Source organism: Arachis ipaensis, chromosome B07 (genome assembly GCF_000816755.2).
Source record: "Arachis ipaensis cultivar K30076 chromosome B07, Araip1.1, whole genome shotgun sequence".
In the NCBI taxonomy this organism is placed as follows: domain Eukaryota; kingdom Viridiplantae; phylum Streptophyta; class Magnoliopsida; order Fabales; family Fabaceae; genus Arachis; species Arachis ipaensis.
The window spans coordinates 66,340,686-66,359,648 of NC_029791.2; the positions used below are offsets into that span (position 1 = coordinate 66,340,686).

Below are 18,963 nucleotides of genomic sequence, written 5' to 3' on the forward strand. Positions count from 1 at the left end.
AAATCATGTTACATTTTGTAACAAAATTTTATGATAGGAAAAAATAGATTGTTACCAAAAATACCTTGAATATTAAAATTTGTTACCACTTTTGTAACGGCCTTTGGTTTTTTGTATCAGAAAAATTTGTTACAAAATATTATTTTGAATTGTAACAGTTCCATTTTTTGTTACAAAAACTTTTTGTAACAGGACATACTGCAACGGCCCCTTTTTTTGTTACAAAAAACTTTTGTTTCAAAATTTCGATTTTTTGTAACAATTTTTTTTGTTACAAATATTGCTTTTTCTTGTAGTGTTTCCAGATCTTTTCTCTTAACGCGTCTCGTTCATTAGCCATTTTGGTCTTCACCTCGAAGTAATCCTCAAAGTAACTACAAGAAAGCTTCACTAGTTCTCTACAGTCATCGAGCATTGCCGCATGCATACTCATATAGGCTGCATCAGGAATCTCTCCACTAAAAACATGGTTATTTATCGGTGGTTGTTTTGCCTTCTTTGTCTAACGACCCAGTACAAGACTATCTGGAATAACAACCATGTTAAGTCTAATAAGCACACCAACTATGTGCACACAGGGGATTCCAATGGATTCCATACGCAGGTAAGAGCATCTGAATTCATCATCCATCTCGCCCCAAGAAATATTCCATGATCTACCTTGGCGATACATGGCCACCTCAAACAATGTACACGTGCTTGTCTTCTTCGAAGAAACTACTCTGACATTGCTAGTTAGTAATAACACCTCCCGAAATAAGACAAAGACCTTTCGTGTGTATACTGTTGCTGCAAACCACTCTAACTCCTCCAATCTTGTTTTCACAACCGGATCTCCATAAGCAGATTTGTAATCAGCAACCACTACTCTCCTACTCATGAACTCTAAATACTATTGGAAATGCTCAATAAATTCCCTCAAGTTGTAGCCATTGTGTATAAACTTTCCTATCTGCATATTCAGTGCCTCACACCTTGATGTTGTCTTGAGCCCAGCAAAGAACTTACCCCTAATATGGGCATTCGACCACATATGTTTCTTCTCGTACATATCCTTGACCCATGAATTTTGTTGCAACCCAAATTCTTCAACTGTCTCATTCCATATATCTTCAAAGTCATCGACCTCCAAATCCCCATTAAACAAAGACGAAACTTGGTTATAAACCGTGGAATACCTACTCGAGCGGTCGCATTGCGTAGCAAGTGCCAGTTGCACAACCTATGATGTGATTCTGGAAATACAGCTTTGATTGCACTCTTCATGGCTTGATCACCGTCGGTAATAACAGACTTAGGAGCCTTTCCTTTCATGGCCTTCAGAAATGCCCGAAGCAACCACACATAGCTTTCCTCCCCTTCCTTCGAGAGAACTGTGCATCCAAACACAATAGTGCGCATGTGGTGATCCACGCCAGAGAATATCACAAGGGGACATTTGTACTTGTTCCTCCCATACGTCGCATCAAACCCTATAACATCGCCGAAAACACTGAAATCATATTGACTTGCGCCATCACACCAAAATATATTGTGGAGCCTTGGTGCACGAAATTGTGATCTCTAACAATGGCGCCAAAAACTTGGTACGCACGATCTAAATCTCAACTCTTTTTCACAACTCCGCACAACTAACCAGCAAGTGCACTAGGTCGTCCAAGTAATAAACCTCACGTTAGTAAGGATCGATCCCACGGAGATTGTCAGCTTGAAGCAAGTTATGGTCATCCTTGTAAATCTCAGTCAAGCAGATTTAAATGGTTATGAGGTTTTGATAATTAAAACATAAATACAATATAAAATAAGATAGAGTTACTTATGTAATTCATTGGTGAGAATTTCAGATAAGCGTCTGGAGATGCTTTGTTGCTTTAAAACCTCTGCTTTCCTATTGCCTTCTTCCAACCATGCGTTACCTCTTTCCATGGCAAGCTGTATGATCTTCTCGGATGAAAACAAATCCATATGCGCTATCACCGCATGGCTAATCATCTGTTGGTTCCCGCTAGCGTCGGAATAGGACCATTGTTCTTTTGCACACTGTCACTTGTGCCCCACATTCACAAGTTTGAAGCTCGTCACAGTCATCCCTTCCCAGATCCTACTCAGAATACCACAGAGAAGGTTTAGACTTTCTGGATCTCAGGAATGCTGCCAATGTTTCTAGCCTATACCACGAAGACTCTGATCTCATGGAATGAAATACTCTGTTGTCAGGAGAGGCAATCATGCGTCGTGAACCAGGAGGCCAAGAGATACACACAAGCTATTGCAGATAGAACGAAAGTGGTTGTCAGGCACGCGTTCATAAGTGAGAATGATGATGAGTGTCACGAGTCATCACATTCATCAGGTTAAAGTGCGAGTGAATATCTTAGATAAGAAGTAGGCGTGAGTTGAATAGAAAAAAAATAGTACTTGTATTAATTTATGAAGAACAGTAGAGCTCCACACCTTAATCTCTGGGGTGTAGAAACTCCACCGTAGAAAATACATAAGTGAAAAGTCTAGGCATGGCCGTGAGGCCAGCCTCCAAACATGTACAATAGTCTAAGATTTACCAAAAGACTACTAAAAGATAAAAAGATATAAAATAAATCTCTAAAAGTAGTTTTTATACTAAGCTAGTAGCCTAGGGTTACAGAAAATGAGTAACTAAGTGCAGATAGTGCAGAAATCTACTTCCGGAGCCCACTTGGTGTGTGCTTGGGCTGAGAAATGAAGTTTTTTCGTGCATAGGCTGTTCCTGGAGTTAAACGCCAGCTTTGGTGCCAGTTTGGGCGTTTAACTCCAATTCTGGTGCCAGTTTGGGCGTTTTACGCCAAGATGTTTTAGGCTGATTTTGAACGCCATTTTGGGTCATCAAATCTCGGGTAATGTATAGACTATTATATATTGCTGAAAAGCCTAGGATGTCTACTTTCCAACGCAATTAAGAACGCGCAAATTGGGCTTCTGCAGCTCTAGAAAATCCATTTCGAGTGCAGGGAGGTCAGAATCCAACAACATCTGCAGTCCTTTTTTAGCCTCTGAATCAGATTTTTCTCTCAGGTCCCTCAATTTCAGCCAGAAAATACCTGAAATCACAGAAAAATACACAAACTCTTAGTAAAGTCCAGAAATGTAATTTTTGAATAAAAACTAATAAAAATATAATAAAAAGTAATTAAATCATACTAAAAACTATGTAAAAACAATGCCAAAAAGGGTATAAATTATCCGCTCATCACAACACCAAACTTAAATTGTTGCTTGTTCCCAAGCAACTAAAAACACAATAGGATAAAAAGAAGAGAAAATACAATGAATTCCAAACTTATCAATGAAAATTAGTTTCAATTAAATGAGCGGGACTTGTAGCCTTTTTGCTTCTGAACAGTTTTGGCATCTCACTTTATCCTTTGAAGTTTAGAATGATTGGCATCTATAGGAACTCAGAATTTAGATAGTGTTATTGACTCTCTTAGTTCAGTATGTTGATTCTTGAACATAGCTACTTTATGAGTCTTGGCCGTGACCCTAAGCATTTTGTTTTCCGGTATTACCACCGGATACATAAATGCCACAGACACATAACTGGGTGAACCTTTTCAGATTGTGACTCCGCTTTGCTAGAGTCCCCAGTTAGAGGTGTCCAGAGCTCTTAAGCACACTCTTTTTGCTTTGGACCATGACTTTAACCGCTCAATCTCAAGCTTTCACTTGACACCTTCACGCCACAAGCACATGGTTAGGGACAGCTTAGTTTAGCCGCTTAGGCTAGGATTTTATTCCTGTGGGCCCTCTTATCCATTAATGCTCAAAGCCTTGGATCATTTTTACCCTTGCCTTTTGGTTTAAAGGGCTATTGGCTTTTTCTGCTTGCTTATTTTTTTTCTTCTTTTTTTTACAAGCTTTGTGTTCACTGCTTTTTCTTGCTTCAAGAATCAATTTTATGATTTTCAGATTATCAATAACATTTCTCCTTTTTCCACTATTCTTTCAAGAGCCAACAGTTTTAACATTCATAAACAACAAATTCAAAAATATGCATTGTTCAAGCATTCATTCAGAAAACAAAAAGTATTGCCACCACATCAAAATAATTAAACTAATTTCAAGATATAATTCGAAATCCATGTACTTCTAGTTCCTTTGCAATTAAAAACATTTTTCATTTAAGAAAGGTGATGGATTCATGGGATATTCATAGCTTTAAGACATAGACACTAAACACTAATGATCATGTAATAAGACACAAACATAAATAAAACATAAAGCATATATTTCGAAAAACAGAAAAATAAGAACAAGGAAATTAAAGAACGGGTCCACCTTAGTGATGGCAGCTAGTTCTTCCTCTCGAAGATCTTATGGAGTGCTTGAGCTCCTCTATGTCTCTTCCTTGCCTTTGTTGTTCCTCCCTCATGGCTCTTTGGTCTTCTCTAATTTCATGGAGGAGGATGGAATGCTCTTGGTGCTCCATCCTTAGTTGTCCCATGTTGGAACTCAATTCTCCTAGGGAGGTGTTGATTTGTTCCCAACAGTTTTATGGAGGAAAATGCATCCCTTAAGGCATCTCAGGGATTTCATGATGAGGACTTTCTTTATGCTCTTGTTGAGGTCCATGAGTGGGCTCTCTTTTTTGCTCTATCCTTTTCTTAGTGATGGGCTTTTGAGATGAATCTCTCCATCTCCCATGACTTGGAGTTAGAAGTAACTGCCTTCCTTTCCTCTTTCTAGAGGGTTTTCTGGCCTTAGGTGCTATTAATGGTTATAGAAAAACAAAAAGCAGAGCTTTTTCCACACCAAACTTAGAATGTTTGCTTGTCTTCGAGCAAAAAGAAGAAAGAAGGGAGTAGAGGAAGAAGAAATGGAGGAGATGGAGGTGTGAATGGTTCGGTTAAGGGGGTTTTAGGTGGTTATGATGTGTGAAAATGGAAGAGTGATGAGAGGCTTATATAGGAGTGGAGTGGAGAGGGAATTCTTGTAATAGGGTTGGCTTTGGGAGGGAAATGAAGGTGATTGGTGGAGGTTATTTTGGGGAAGAGTGTTATGGAAAGGTGTGAAGAGGAGAGAAGAAGAGGTGGGGTAAGTGGGCATCCTGTGGGATCCACAGATCCTGAGGTGTCAAGGAATTTGAGTTCCTGCACCATTTTGGCGTTCAAACGCCCATTCTGTGCCAAATCTGGCGTTTAACACCAGCTCTGCTACCTTTCCTGGCGTTAAACGCCAGTCTGCTGCCCATTCTAGCGTTTAACGCCCAGAATGCTGCCAGGCTAGGCGTTAAATGCCCATTCTACTATCCTTACTGGCATTTAAACGCCAGTAAGCTTGTCCTCCAGGGTGTGCTATTTTTGATGCTGTTTTTCATTATGTTTTTGATTTTTCATTTGTTTTTGTGACTTCACATGATCATCAACCAAAAGAAAACATAAAATAACAATGGAAAATAAATAAATATAATTAAATAACATTGGGTTGCCTCCCAACAAGCGCTTCTTTAATGTCAATAGCTTGACAGTGAAGCTCTTAGAGAGCTTCACAGAGACTCGGAGCTTAATGATGGCCTCCCAACACCAAACTTAGGAGTTGAGTGTGGGGGCTCTGTTTGACTCTATATTGAGAGAAGCTTTTCATGCTTCATCTCCATGGTTACAGAAGATGATCTTTGAGCCTTAAACACAAGGTAGTCCTCATTCAATTGAAGGACTAACTCTCCTCTGTCCACATCAATCACAACTCTTGCTGTGGCTAGGAAGGGTCTTCCAAGGATAATGAATTCATCCTCTTCCTTCCCAGTGTCTAGGATTATGAAGTCAGGAGGGATGTAAAAGCCTTCAACCTTCACTAAGACATCCTCTACAAGTCCATAAGCCTATTTTCTTGAACTGTCTGCCATCTCTAGTGAGATTCTTACAGCTTGCACCTCAAAGATCCTTAGTTTCTCCATTACAGAGAAGGGCATGACGTTTATCCCTGACCCCAGGTCACACAGAGCCTTCTCAAAGGTTATGGTGCCTATGGTACAAGGTATTAAGAACTTTCCAGGATCTTATTTCTTCTGAGGTAATTTCAGTTGAACCAGATCATTTAGTTCATTGATGAGCAATGGAGGTTCATCCTCCCAAGTCTCATTACCAAATAGCTTGACATTCAGCTTCATGATTTCTCCTAGATATTGAGCAACTTGCTTTTCAGCAATATCTTCATCCTCTTCAGAGAAAGAATACTCATCAAAGCTCATGAATGGCAACAGTAAGTTCAGTGGAATCTCTATGGTCTTTATATGAGCCTCAGATTCCTTTGGTTCCTCATTAGGGAACTCCTTGGAGGCCAGTGGACGTCCATTGAGGTCTTCCTCACTGGAAATCACTACCTTTTCTTCCTCACTAGGTTCGGCCATATTGGATGTGTGGATGGCCTTGCACTCTATTTTTGGATTCTCTTCTGTATTGCTAGGGAGAGTACTAGGAGGGATTTCAGTAACTCTTTTACTCAGCTGACCCACTTGTGCCTCCAAATTTCTAATGGAGGACCTTGCTTCAGTCATGAAACTGAGAGTGGTCTTAGATAGATCAGAGACTACAGTTGCTAAGTTAGAGTGGCTCTGCTTAGAATTCTCTGTCTGTTGCTGAGAAGATGATGGAAAAGGTTTGCTATTGCCAAACCTGTTTCTTCCACCATTATTATTATTGAAGCCTTGATTAGGCTTCTGTTGATCCTTCCATGAGAGATTAGGATGATTCCTCCATGAAAGATTATAGGTGTTTCCATAGGATTCTCCCATGTGATTCACCTCTTCCATTGCAGGAGTCTCAGGGTCATAGGCTTCTTCTTCAGAATAAGCTTCCTTAGTACTGCCTGTTGCAGCTTGCATTCTAGATAGACTCTGAGAAATCATATTGACTTGTTGAGTCAATATTTTGTTCTGAGCCAATATTGCATTAAGAGTATCAATCTCAAGAACTTCTTTCTTCTGAGTTGTCCCATTATTCACAGGATTCCTTTCAGAAGTGTACATGAACTGATTATTTGTAACCATTTCAATGAGTTCCTGGGCTTCTGTAGGCGTCTTCTTTAGATGAAGAGATCCTCTAGCAGAGTGGTCCAATGACATCTTGGACAATTCAGACAGACCATCATAGAATATACATATTATGCTCCATTCTGAAAACATGTCAGAAGGACACCTTCTGATCAATTACTTGTATCTTTCCAAAGCTTCATAAAGGGATTCACCTTCCTTCTGTCTGAAGGTTTGGACTTCCACTATAAGCTTGCTCAACTTTTGAGGTGGAAAGAATTTGGCCAAGAAAGCATTGACCAACTTTTCCCAAGAGTTCAGGCTATCTTTAGGTTGTGAGTCCAACCATGTCCTAGCTCTGTCTCTTACAGAAAGGGGAAAAGCATAAGTCTGTAGACCTTAAGATTAACCCATTGGTCTTAACAGTGTCACAGATTTACAAGAATTCAGCTAAAAACTGATGAGGATCTTCCAATGGAAGTCCATAAAACTTGCAATTCTGCTGCATTAGAGAAACTAATTGAGGCTTAAGCTCAAAGTTGTTTGCTCCAATTTTAGGAATTGAGATGCTCCTTCCACAGAAGTCAGAAGAGGGTGCAATAAAGTCACCAAGCATCTTCCTTGCATCTCCACCATTGTTATTGGGTTCGGCCATATCTTCTTCTTTTTCAAAAAATTCTGTCAAGTCCTCTCCAGAGTGTTGTGCTTTAGCTTCTCTTAGCTTCCTCTTTAGAGTCCTTTCAGGTTCCGGATTAGCTTCAACAAGAATGTTCTTATCCTTGCTCCTGCTCATATGAAAAAGAAGAGAACAGAAAAGAATAGGAATCCTCTATGTCACAGTATAGAGATTCCTTTATGTGAGTAGAAGAATAGAAGAGTAGAATGAAGAAGGGAGAAGATGAAGAATTCGAACACAGAGTGGGAGAGAGTGTTTGAATTTTTAAGAAGAGAGGTGTTAGTAAATAAATAAATAAATAGAAAGAGATGAGAGAGAGAGAGAGAGAATTCGAATTTTAAATTAAAATAAAAGGAAAATATTTTTATTTTTATTTTAATTATTAGTTAGTATTCAAAAATTAAGGGAAGAAATAAAATAAAATTTGAAAACTAAATAAATTAATTAATTAAAAAGATTTTTGAAAAGGTGGTTAGTGATTTTCGAAAATTGGAGAGAGAAAAGTAGTTAGGTGGTTTTGAAAAAGATATGATTGAAATAGTAAACCTTTAAAATCAAACAAAAAGTTAAGTGGTTAAATACAAAAGATTTGAAAATCAATTTTGAAAAGATAAGAAGTTAGAAAAGATTTTGAAATTGATTTTGAAAAATATATGATTGAAATCTTATTTTGAAAAAGATTTGAAAAGGAAATTAAAAAGATTTGATTTTTTAAAATTAAAGTTGATTACTTGACTAAAAAGAAACTAAAAGATATGATTTTAGAATTTAAAGATTGATCCTTTCTTAATAGGCAAGTAACAACTTGAAAATTTTTGAATCAAAATATTAAATGTTAGTATTAATTTTCAAAAATATGAAACAAAATTAAGAAAAAGATTTTGAAAATTGATTTTGAAAATTTTTGAAAATAAAAAAAATGAAAAAGATTTAATTTTTGAAAAAGATATAATTTTTAATTTTAAATTTTGACTTGACTAACAAGAAACAACTAAACATTAAAAGTTTTTGACCAAATCAATTCAAAATTTTGAAAATTATGAGCAAAATAAAGGGAAAGATATTTTTTTGATTTTTAAAATTAATGAAGAAAGAGAAAAACATCAAACAGACACAAGACATAAGAAATTAAAATCAAAACAACTAATACATGCAAGAACATACACTTTGAATGTCAAGATGAACACCAAGAACACTTTGAAGATCATGATGAACACCAAGAACATGTTTTTGAAATTTTTTAAGAAAAAAAAATATGCAAGACACTAAACTTAGAAATTTTTAATCTATAGACACTAATAATTCAAGAATGCATATGAAAAACAAGAAAAGATGCAAAACAAGAAAATATAAAGATCAAACAAAGACAATCATCAAGAACAACTTGAAGATCAATGAAGAACAATTCCATGCATGTGTTCTTCGAAAATTTAAAGAAAAATTAAAAAGATGCAATTGACACCAAACTTAAAATTTGACATTAGACTCAAACAAGAAACACAAAATTTTTGGTTTTTTATGATTTTATTAATTTTTTTTTGTATTTTTCGAAAATTATTTGGAAAAAGAGAGAATAAATAAATTCAAAATTTTTAATAGGAATTCCAGGAATCATGCAATGTTAGTCTAAAGCTTCGGTCCAAAAATTTAGACATGGCTAAATAGCCAGCCAAGCTTTATGTGAAAGCTCCGGTCCAAAAGATTAGACATGGCCAAATGGCCAGCCAAGCTTCAGCATACAAATCAGACATACAATAGCCAATTAGATGGAAATCCAAAGGCTCTTGCAATGATAAGTGGAAGTCTCAATCCAAAAAGAATTAGACATGGCTTAGCAGCCAGCCAGGTTTTACATATCATCTGAAACTCTAGAATTCATTCTCAAAAATTCTAAAGAACAAATATATATATATATATTTGAATTTTTTTCAAAAATAAAAAGCTTAAAAATAAAATAAAATTACATAATCTGAGCAACAAGATGAACCGTCAGTTGTCCAAACTCGAACAATCCCCAGCAACAGCGCCAAAAACTTAGTGCACGAAATTGTGATCTCTAACAATGGCGCCAAAAACTTGGCACGCACGATCTAAATCTCAACTCTTTTTCACAACTCCACACAACTAACCAGCAAGTGCACTGGGTCGTCCAAGTAATAAACCTTACGTGAGTAAGGGTCGATCCCATGGAGATTGTCGGTGTGAAACCCGGTTAATTAACAGCTAATTAACCCATAAATGAGAATTTATTCTAGAAATCCAAAAATGTGATTTTTACGGCTTAATATGATAGAGGAGATTGAGACGAGAATTTCGGTACCAATTTTATAGAAATCGGACCAAGATTGGACCGAACGGACCAAACTGGGCCAACCGGACCCAAAGTGAGCCCTTGGCCCAACTAAACTAAGCCAAAACCCTAGTTTTCAGCACTCTCTCTCCTCATTTGTTACACACACACGCTGAAATGGAGTAAGGGAGGGGAAGAACACTCTCTCAAACTTCTATCTCTCACTTGATATTCAAACCACCATAACTTTTGATCTAGAGCTCCGATCGCCGCACCGTTTGCGGCCACGCGTTCATCGCGAAGAGCTCCACAAAACCCATACAATCAATTTTGAGGTAAGCTACGTTTTCTCTTCGAATTTCCAGCCTTGATTTCGAGTTTCATGAGCAAAAATGTTGAGATTTTGGGCTCTTTGATGTTATAGGACCCAACTCTCTTGAAGGAGAAGGTTAATCTTGTCTCCTTGGACCTTGGGTGTGGTAAGATTCTCAACCCTAGTGTAATTTATTGTTCTATAATGTTTGGATATTGAGATGTTGTGTATGGGTATGATGATTGTGGCTTAGGTTGTGTATATGTGAATATTGGGGCTTGATTGAGACCTTGGAAAGCTTGAAAAGGGATTTTTGGTGGTAAAAATCTGTTCTTGGAGGTGTTGAGACCTAGAGGACTTGTGGACAAGTGGTTTGGAAGTGCTCCGATTGAGCTTGGGAAATCGGCTAAGGTATGGTTTCGGTTTCTCGTATCTAATATGTAATGTGGTAGGAAATACTTAGGCTAGAGGCCCTAAAATAGGCATTGAATTGATGATGTTGTTGAATGGTTGAGATATATGATGTGATCATATATGTGATTATGAATATTGATGCCTTGATTGTGTGATATATGAGAAACTACATGTTGTGATATATGCTTGATGAATGATTGAGGTTGAATTGGTGGGTGGTACCATGTTGATGGTGAGTATGATGATGATTATGTATAATGATGTTTGATTTGGAAATGGTATTATCGGAAATTGGGATGAGGAAGGATGTGTGATATGATATTGTGTTTGCCCTGTAGCCATTTGATTGAGAAGTGTTAAAATGGTTGGACGGTGGTTTGCGGAATTTTGGTAAAGTGTCAATGTGTGAGTTGAGGATGGCTTGATGTTGATTTTGGTACATTTTGATTGATTTCGAAAAAGGCGAAATTGGCATGTTTTGGTTGATTTTGAAAAGAGTTGAAAATGGTTTGTTTTGAAAATGACACCTTGTGGTTTTGTATGAAAACATGGTTTTCGGGCATGTTTTGACGGGACATAACTTGGAATACGGATTCCCATTTTGTACCAAACTTGTTTAGAAATGAAATTGGATCCGGAATGTCCACGCCACTGGAAGAATGGGCAGAAAACGATTTAAAATGAGAAAGTTATGTCCGTCGGAAGATTGGGGGTTGAATCTGTGAATTCTGCAGCTTTTAACTTAGAAAAGTTTTAGCAGAATGACCCTCCGCGCGTAGGTGCACTTGGCGCGTACGCGCCATTATTCAAGAAAGCACCATCCATGCATGGGCGTGGTGTGCGCGGGCGCATCGATGCGCTGCACCAAATGCCCAGCTATTTTCCCGAGAGTTGTGCCAGAGTTGTGCCAGTTTTGTGCCTGGGGCGCAAGAGCACCCACGCGTACGCATGGCTGATGCTTGCGCGTCGTTTGGCTATTTTTCAATCCGCGCGTCCGTGCGTATGTCGCTTACACATCGATGAGTTTTGTGGCCATCCACGCGTGCGCGTGGAGTGCGCGTATGCGTGGCCCTATTTTCATCCCAAAGTTGATTTTTGAGTTTTAAAGGCCAAATTTCATACTTCTAAGCCTCCGATCTCACCACTTATGTCTTAAATCATTATGATATGCCTAGCAATGAGACAAGGAGCTAGTGAATGTGGTAACTTGCGAGTGAAGCAAGAGAAAAATGAATGATCAATGAGGATCAAAGATGATTATGTGAGATGCAGAGGATGGCGGTGGAAGTGCTTGTTATGCCATGGGCCAAAGGGCCGTAATTGTTAATGAATCGGCTGGTTTTGGATTTAACCGTGAGCCGGATGGCTGGATCATTGCCATGTTACGGCGGAGCCATGATTATGGCTAAGTATAAATGCATATATGTTGTTGAATGAATTGTGAATGTTTGCACTTCCACTATCGGAGATGAGGGTTTCCCTGGGAGGAAGCAGTTACTAGCCACCACGTGCTCCAGGTTGAGACTCGAAGCTCTTTTGACCCTATGTCGTCAGGGTGGCCGGGCACTGTGAAAGCCCCGGATGAGCTCACCCCCATAAATATTCACCAGTGAGGGTGATGGATATGGATCATGATTATGATCACGATTTGTTGAGTATAACTCGAGTTGGGGAGACACGACAGACGGACAGTCCAATGGTTAGCTACCAGGACTTGTCGGGTTGGCTCTATAACCGACAGATGATATCATCAGCCACTAGGGACAGGCATTAATCATATGCATACTATATGAATTGTTTGAGATTGCCTATTTGACTGCATATTACTTGCTAATTGTCTAAATGCCTTATCTATTCCTATTTGTATATCTCTTGTTTGATTTAGCTGTGTTTGCTACATTGTACTCCTGCTGGTGGTTGGGAGGTCTGAAGGAATTGGAAAGGGAAGTATTAGTTAGACTGAAGGATCTTTAGTCAGTTGCCACTTATGGTTTAGCTTGTTTATAAGCTTTGATATTATCTGGAGGAAGTCCTAGGATTGCCTTCGGCTTTCCTCTATTATTACATGTTATATATGGGGAACTGTTACCATGCTGGGGACCTTTGGTTCTCACCCATGCGGATTTTGTAGTTTTCAGATGCAGGACGCGAGGCTTCTTGTTGAGGCATGCTGGAGACTTCTGGATTAGTGAAGATCCTTGTTCTCAGGACTCTGTTTTGAATTTATGATTTCTCTTAGATACTTTTATCTCTATTGAATAATACCAACTCTGATGACTCCTCTTAGAGGGGATTTTGGAGACTAGGTTCTCTGTTTTTGTGTTCCTTTGGATTTCCTTTGGGGTTTCCTTATTTTATTATATGTATATATTGCTATGCTCGGACCGATTATCTTCGCATCCGGATTTGAGTTTTGATATTCCCGTTTTTGACACTCTTTTGTATATATATTATCTCGTGTTAGCTTATCCCTGTTCGTTACGTTATCGATCGGAGTGTTGCGCTTTCAAGTTACGGTTTTTGTTTACCCCTTTTTCTACAAAGGCTCCTAGTTATAATCAATCATTCATACTACAATACGTACTAAATTTTAATTCTAGAGGTCGTAATACCTTGCCATCTTGGAATTATAACTTAAGCATAAGACCCTGTATGGTAGGGTGTTACAGTCGGCTTGAAGCAAGTTATGGTCATCCTTGTAAATCTCAGTCAGGCAGATTTAAATGGTTATGAGGTTTTGATAATAAAAATATAAATACAATATAAAATAAGATAGAGTTACTTATGTAATTCATTGGTGGGAATTTCATATAAGCGTCTGGAGATGCTTTGTTGCTTCAGAACCTCTGCTTTCCTATTGCCTTCTTCCAACCATGCGTTACCTCCTTCTATGGCAAGCTGTATGATCCTCTCGGATGAAAACAAATCCATATGAGCTGTCACCGCACGGCTAATCATCTGTCGGTTCCTGCTAGCGTCGGAATAGGACCATTGTCCTTTTGCACACTATCACTTGTGCCCTACATTTGAAGGTTTGAAGCTCGTCACAGTCATCCCTTCCCAGATCCTACTCGGAATACCACAGACAAGGTTTAGACTTTCTGAATCTCAGGAATGCTGCCAATGGTTCTAGCCTATACCACAAAGACTCTGATCTCACACAATGAAATTCTCTGTTGTCAGGAGAGGCAATCATGCGTCGTGAACCAGGAGGCCAAGAGATACACACTCAAGCTATTACAGATAGAACGAAAGTGGTTGTCAGGCACGCATTCATAAGTGAGAATGATGATGTGTGTCATGGGTCATCACATTCATCAGGTTGAAGTAAGAGTGAATATCTTAGATAAGAAGTAGGCGTGAGTTGAATAGAAAAACAATAGTACTTTTATTAATTCATGAAGAACAGCAGAGCTCCACACCTTAATCTATGGGGTGTAGAAACTCTACCGTAGAAAATACATAAGTGAAAAGTCTAGGCATGGCCATGAGGCTAGCCTCCAAACGTGTACAATAGTCTAAGATTTACCAAAAGACTACTAAAAGATAAAGATATAAAATAAATCTCTAAAAGTAGTTTTTATACTAAGCTAGTAGCCTAGGGTTATAGAAAATGAGTAACTAAGTGCAGATAGTGCAGAAATCCACTTCCAAGGCCCACTCGGTGTGTGCTTGGGCTGAGCAATGAAGCTTTTTCGTGCATAGGCTGTTCTTGGAGTTAAACGCCAGCTTTGGTGCCAGTTTGGGCGTTTAACTCCAATTCTGGTGCCAGTTTGGGCGTTTTACGCCAAGATGTTTTAGGATGACTTTGAACGCTAGTTTGGGCTATCAAATCTCAGGTAAAGTATGTACTATTATATATTTCTAGAAAGCCCAGGATGTCTATTTTTCAGCACAATTGAGAGCGTGCCAATTGGGCTTCTGTAGCTCCAGAAAATCCACTTCGAGTGCAGGGAGGTCAGAATCCAACAGCATCTGCAGTCCTTTTTCAGCCTCTGAATCAGATTTTTGCTCAGGTCCCTCAATTTCAGCCAGAAAATACCTGAAATCACAGAAAAATACACAAACTCATAGTAAAGTCCAGAAACGTGATTTTTGAATAAAAACTAATAAAAATATAATAAAAAATAATTAAATCATACTAAAAACTATGTAAAAACAATGCCAAAAGGGTATAAATTATCCGCTCATCAAGCCTCCGCTGTTCATCCAACGAATACTTCCAAAACATACAGGGATCATGATTCTTTAACATTTGTAAATACGTTAGTGCATTATCCGTGTCACTGGTTCCAGCTCTTCTTTGCTTCTCAATTGCATTATAGATGTCTTTCACCTCGAACCCAACCATCTCGAATCCACCACTTTGGTTTGCAAAAGCTCAAAATATTGTCGGAGCTCGAAGGCTAGAGCTTCTCATCGTATTAATCTGGTGTAAATCCCCCATTTTTAGTGCCCGGTGAGACCGCATCATTCCCCTAAACCTTGCCTACAACATGTCATGGTTATGTTCATCGGAGAGGAACTCAACGTACCATCGCCCGTTCCTTGAGTCAACATGAACTTTTATTCGCGCATTACACCCGCATCGCGTTACTGGTCTAGGATCCATCTTCCTATCAATTCTATGAACATGCTTTGCATCTCGTTCACCTTGTCGTGAGCACACAAAAATTTGCCATATAATGTCTCCTTCAGATCCTGCCTTCTTGCAGCGCCCTACCTTCGACCGCCTTAAGGAAAATCCCTTAATTCGACCGAACTCGTTATAGAAGTCATAAGCATTTTTCAAATCCACAAACTCTATCATCATAATCTCCTCAACTCACAACGCATCAAAATCAATTGCACCAAATGAACCTATTCCGTCGAGAACGATGACATCTCTTTGGTCGTCTGCCTGACTAGCACCAATCGGAACAGATTCCGTTTCTGCAACAAATGTCTCATTACCTATCGGGTCCTCTTTCACCTGAAATAATCCATTACCATAGCAATACATAGTTGATGCCACGAGGTTGTCCTAAAAAATACCCTTACTTAAAATTCCATCAAGATTACGATGATATGCTTACCCCTGGAGTGACATTCTCTTGAAAATTAGATGAAACCTCCTCGGTCCCCTCCATTGTTACTCGCCAAATCCCAAACCGCTAACAACTATCTTCTAGGTTGTTCGATATTATTAAATCAGAAACGAAAAACCCAAGGATAAAAAAACAAAGACAAGACATCATAAATTGATCTAAACAATCTTATTTCTTATCAATTCTATTTTTTTCTTATAGAAGAAATGGGGAAGGCGTTGGAGCCATCATCACAAATAACAAGTGGTTATGTTACTTAACACTATCTACAAAACAAATATCACTTATCAACTAAGAATAAAATAGGTAAAAAGTTTCATTTTGATACAAATTCAAAATTAGAAATAAAAGGAACATAAGGGGATTTTCTTTGCTTGCCTTTTTTTTTCTATAAGAATGACATAGGCAAAACAATATAACAGCTACAATTTTATTTTTTTTTCTTTATTCTCTTTTTTTTTCATGCATGTGTCCTAATTCAATGTGGATACAAGAAAGCTTAAATGTGTCTTTCTATTTACTTTACCAGGTTCACTTAGTGCAGCTCAAACAGCTTCTTTGCTGTCCAACTGTACCTCAATCAGGCCCAAGTCAATAAATATGGTAATGCCAATAAAAAGAAATGTTAACATCCACAATGAGTGCATAACTAAAAATATATGTTCTTTATGAACTATTTTTATGTTCAATAAAACTTAAGGAACTATGTATTCTAATCAAAGAAGTAACTGACAACCTTCACATAAGCAACACGAAAGAAATAAAAGCAAATCATTACAGATTACACATTTAAGCCTAATATATGAAGGGAGTAATTACTTTAAAGACATATATGTATTTCTTGTTATTGGAGAATTTGCATACTTCTTTAAAAACTTACAACCTGTAAAGGCAAATCTTTCAATAAAATGACATATGCAAGGGCAGTCACAATTATCTTAATTGATTTCAAAAGGAAATATGAAAAAGAAAAAAAAATGAAGAAATTCAAGGCATAGAATATGTGTAGTCTGCATTCATAAATTTTGCACCTTTAGAAACTCATGATTTTGTTGAATGCCAACCGCATACTCACAAGTTTTACCTAAAATAGGGTAAATAAAAAGCCAATGCAAATTTCAAGCATTTGAAAGAGAATTTAAGAAAGTGAAACTTATATTTCATTTCTCATCATATTCCATCATAACTCTTCTAAATACTAATTAAATTTTTTCTACTTATAGCTAGTTATTCTACTAATGATGCTAGGACCAAATTATACATGTTTCATACCTAAACTTCAATAATAAAACTCAAACTTGTAAAATTTTATTTGTAGAATCGTAAATTTGATCGATTTTGAACCTAAACTTGTATAGTTGAGAGTTTTTATAACTTTTGTATGAGATTACCATGATTGAAAAAATTTTCATGGGGACCAATGGAAGCAACAATAAGTTTGTGCCATGAAGACTTCTTATGAACCAAATGGGTTGCCTCAACACTTTATCCCCAGAGCCCAAGTGTAACGGGTATATTGCATTGCATCTCTCCCACATGAACCCCCCATGTCTCCTTCACTATCTGAACATGCTAACAAAAACAAAATTACAAACAGTTGGTGAGCAAAATGCAAAAAGGAAAAGCTGCCAACTTTGAAGGGATTCCAACATCATAAAAAGAAGAATTGAAAATGAATTTATAAAAATTAGAGAGCAATGAAAGATGGGTATTGATAAAATATAAGTAACAATTGCTTGAGTTGGAGAGTAGCATGAAAAATGCCCTTACCTCATCATCATTATGAACCTGAAACATCCTTGAAAGTATTATTTTCAAAACTTTGACAAACAAAAATACAAAATTAAGTTAGAATAAAGTTTCTCAGAAGGGTATTTAACCAATTCTCTTTATGCAAATAAAATATATACGCCTGGAGGAATTTTCGCTTATAACAGAAAGCACAATCCGTTTCTTCTTCCCTCTTTCATCATTAACTTACTTGCAATTTTTTCTTGTCATCCCTCAATTCCTATTCTCCCATTTCGTAAAATAAACCGAAAGATTTGTAACAAAAAAGTCCCCCTCAGTAATGAAAGTGAATTTATACTCGTGATTGTGAATTTATGATAATAGATTATATCATAAAGTAATACAAAATGTATGAAATTCAAGTATGAGAAGTAGTATTCATCTCAACGAAAGTACTTAGAAATTGAACTTAAGTTTAAAATATTCTTAACAAAATTTAATTGGGGCTTATCAAATTCACACAACTGGATAGATAAGGAAAATAGTGAGAACATACAAAAAAAAGCATAAACACAAATAAAAGATCCACAGGAACAAAAAAGCAGCGAATCAAGGCTATGTGTTTCAAATTCCATAGGAGCTAGGAATTTGAAATTATTTTCCCTATTTCATTGTTTGAATTTGAACAACACCATTTTACTCAAGTTTAATCATTTCATCTATTTCCTTATTTGTTCAATCTCACCAAATCCTAGCCTAATATTAAATTCTGAACAATTCAATTCATCTTAAAAAAACCTGCAAATAATAATAAGTATATCAATAAATAAAATTTTTTTTCCCAAGCCAATATTTGGCATAGACCCTTCTTTATTTTTTTCCCTTAATTTTCCTTACAGAAGCAGAAGAGTGTAACAAAGCTCTTAGTTACCACTTACCAATATTAAAAAGTATGCTCAAAATATCTCAGCTTGTACTGCTTCGGAAGAGTAAGCCTCCCTGAACCAAAGAAATGCACAACACCTTAACACAGTATCACATTTCAACACAAAATTGACTTTACAAACTACTAAAATTGTGGAAAACAACCCAGACACATCTGTTTGCTCCAACGAAAGAAAGAAAATTAGCATGGTGAAATATATAGCACTCATTAAAGATTAGTGGTTGTCGTTATAGGCTTCCCCAATTCCTAGCTCAAACATTCATACAGCAAAAAACTGCACTAACCTTGTGGATCTGAATCACTGGATCTGGTGGATAGAAGGCGCAACAGAGAGATATTGATATGAGTATGCTGAGATTCGACCCTAGTCCGTCAGATCAAGTGGCCAAAGATACTCCTTCCTTGTAGCTCAATCGAAGCAATTTCTCTCTATAGCTGCTCTTTTTCTTGTTCGATCAGATATGGCTCTTCACACGACGTCGTTTTGCCCGTTTCCAGTG

General features: G+C 37.4%; 2 protein-coding genes across 2 annotated transcripts; both read right to left on the reverse strand.

Annotated features, from left to right (window-relative positions):
• On the reverse strand, window positions 503-15,050 carry LOC107607266 (protein FAR1-RELATED SEQUENCE 5-like). Its single transcript, XM_016309239.1, has 4 exons — window positions 14,965-15,050; window positions 1,246-1,492; window positions 975-1,126; window positions 503-872 (listed from the first exon to the last, which is right to left on the reverse strand). Exons 1-4 carry the CDS (start codon window positions 15,048-15,050, stop codon window positions 503-505), a joined length of 855 nt encoding a protein of 284 aa, XP_016164725.1.
• Window positions 15,189-15,509, reverse strand: LOC107607265 (protein FAR1-RELATED SEQUENCE 5-like). Its single transcript, XM_016309238.1, has one exon. It carries the CDS (start codon window positions 15,507-15,509, stop codon window positions 15,189-15,191), a length of 321 nt encoding a protein of 106 aa, XP_016164724.1.

Bases quoted from the DNA above. Each gene is read 5' to 3' on its own strand.
- LOC107607266 (XM_016309239.1), bottom strand. From the start codon at position 15,050: ATGGTTGGGTTCGAGGTGAAAGACATCTATAATGCAATTGAGAAGCAA. The intron at 1,493-14,964 runs GTATTTACAAAT...ATATGATTTCAG, and splicing joins GACACGGATAATGCACTAAC to TGTTTTCGGCGATGTTATAG. The intron at 873-974 runs GTGTGAGGCACT...GTTCATGAGTAG, and splicing joins GGGCTCAAGACAACATCAAG to GAGAGTAGTGGTTGCTGATT.
- LOC107607265 (XM_016309238.1), bottom strand. From the start codon at position 15,509: ATGATAGAGTTTGTGGATTTGAAAAATGCTTATGACTTCTATAACGAG.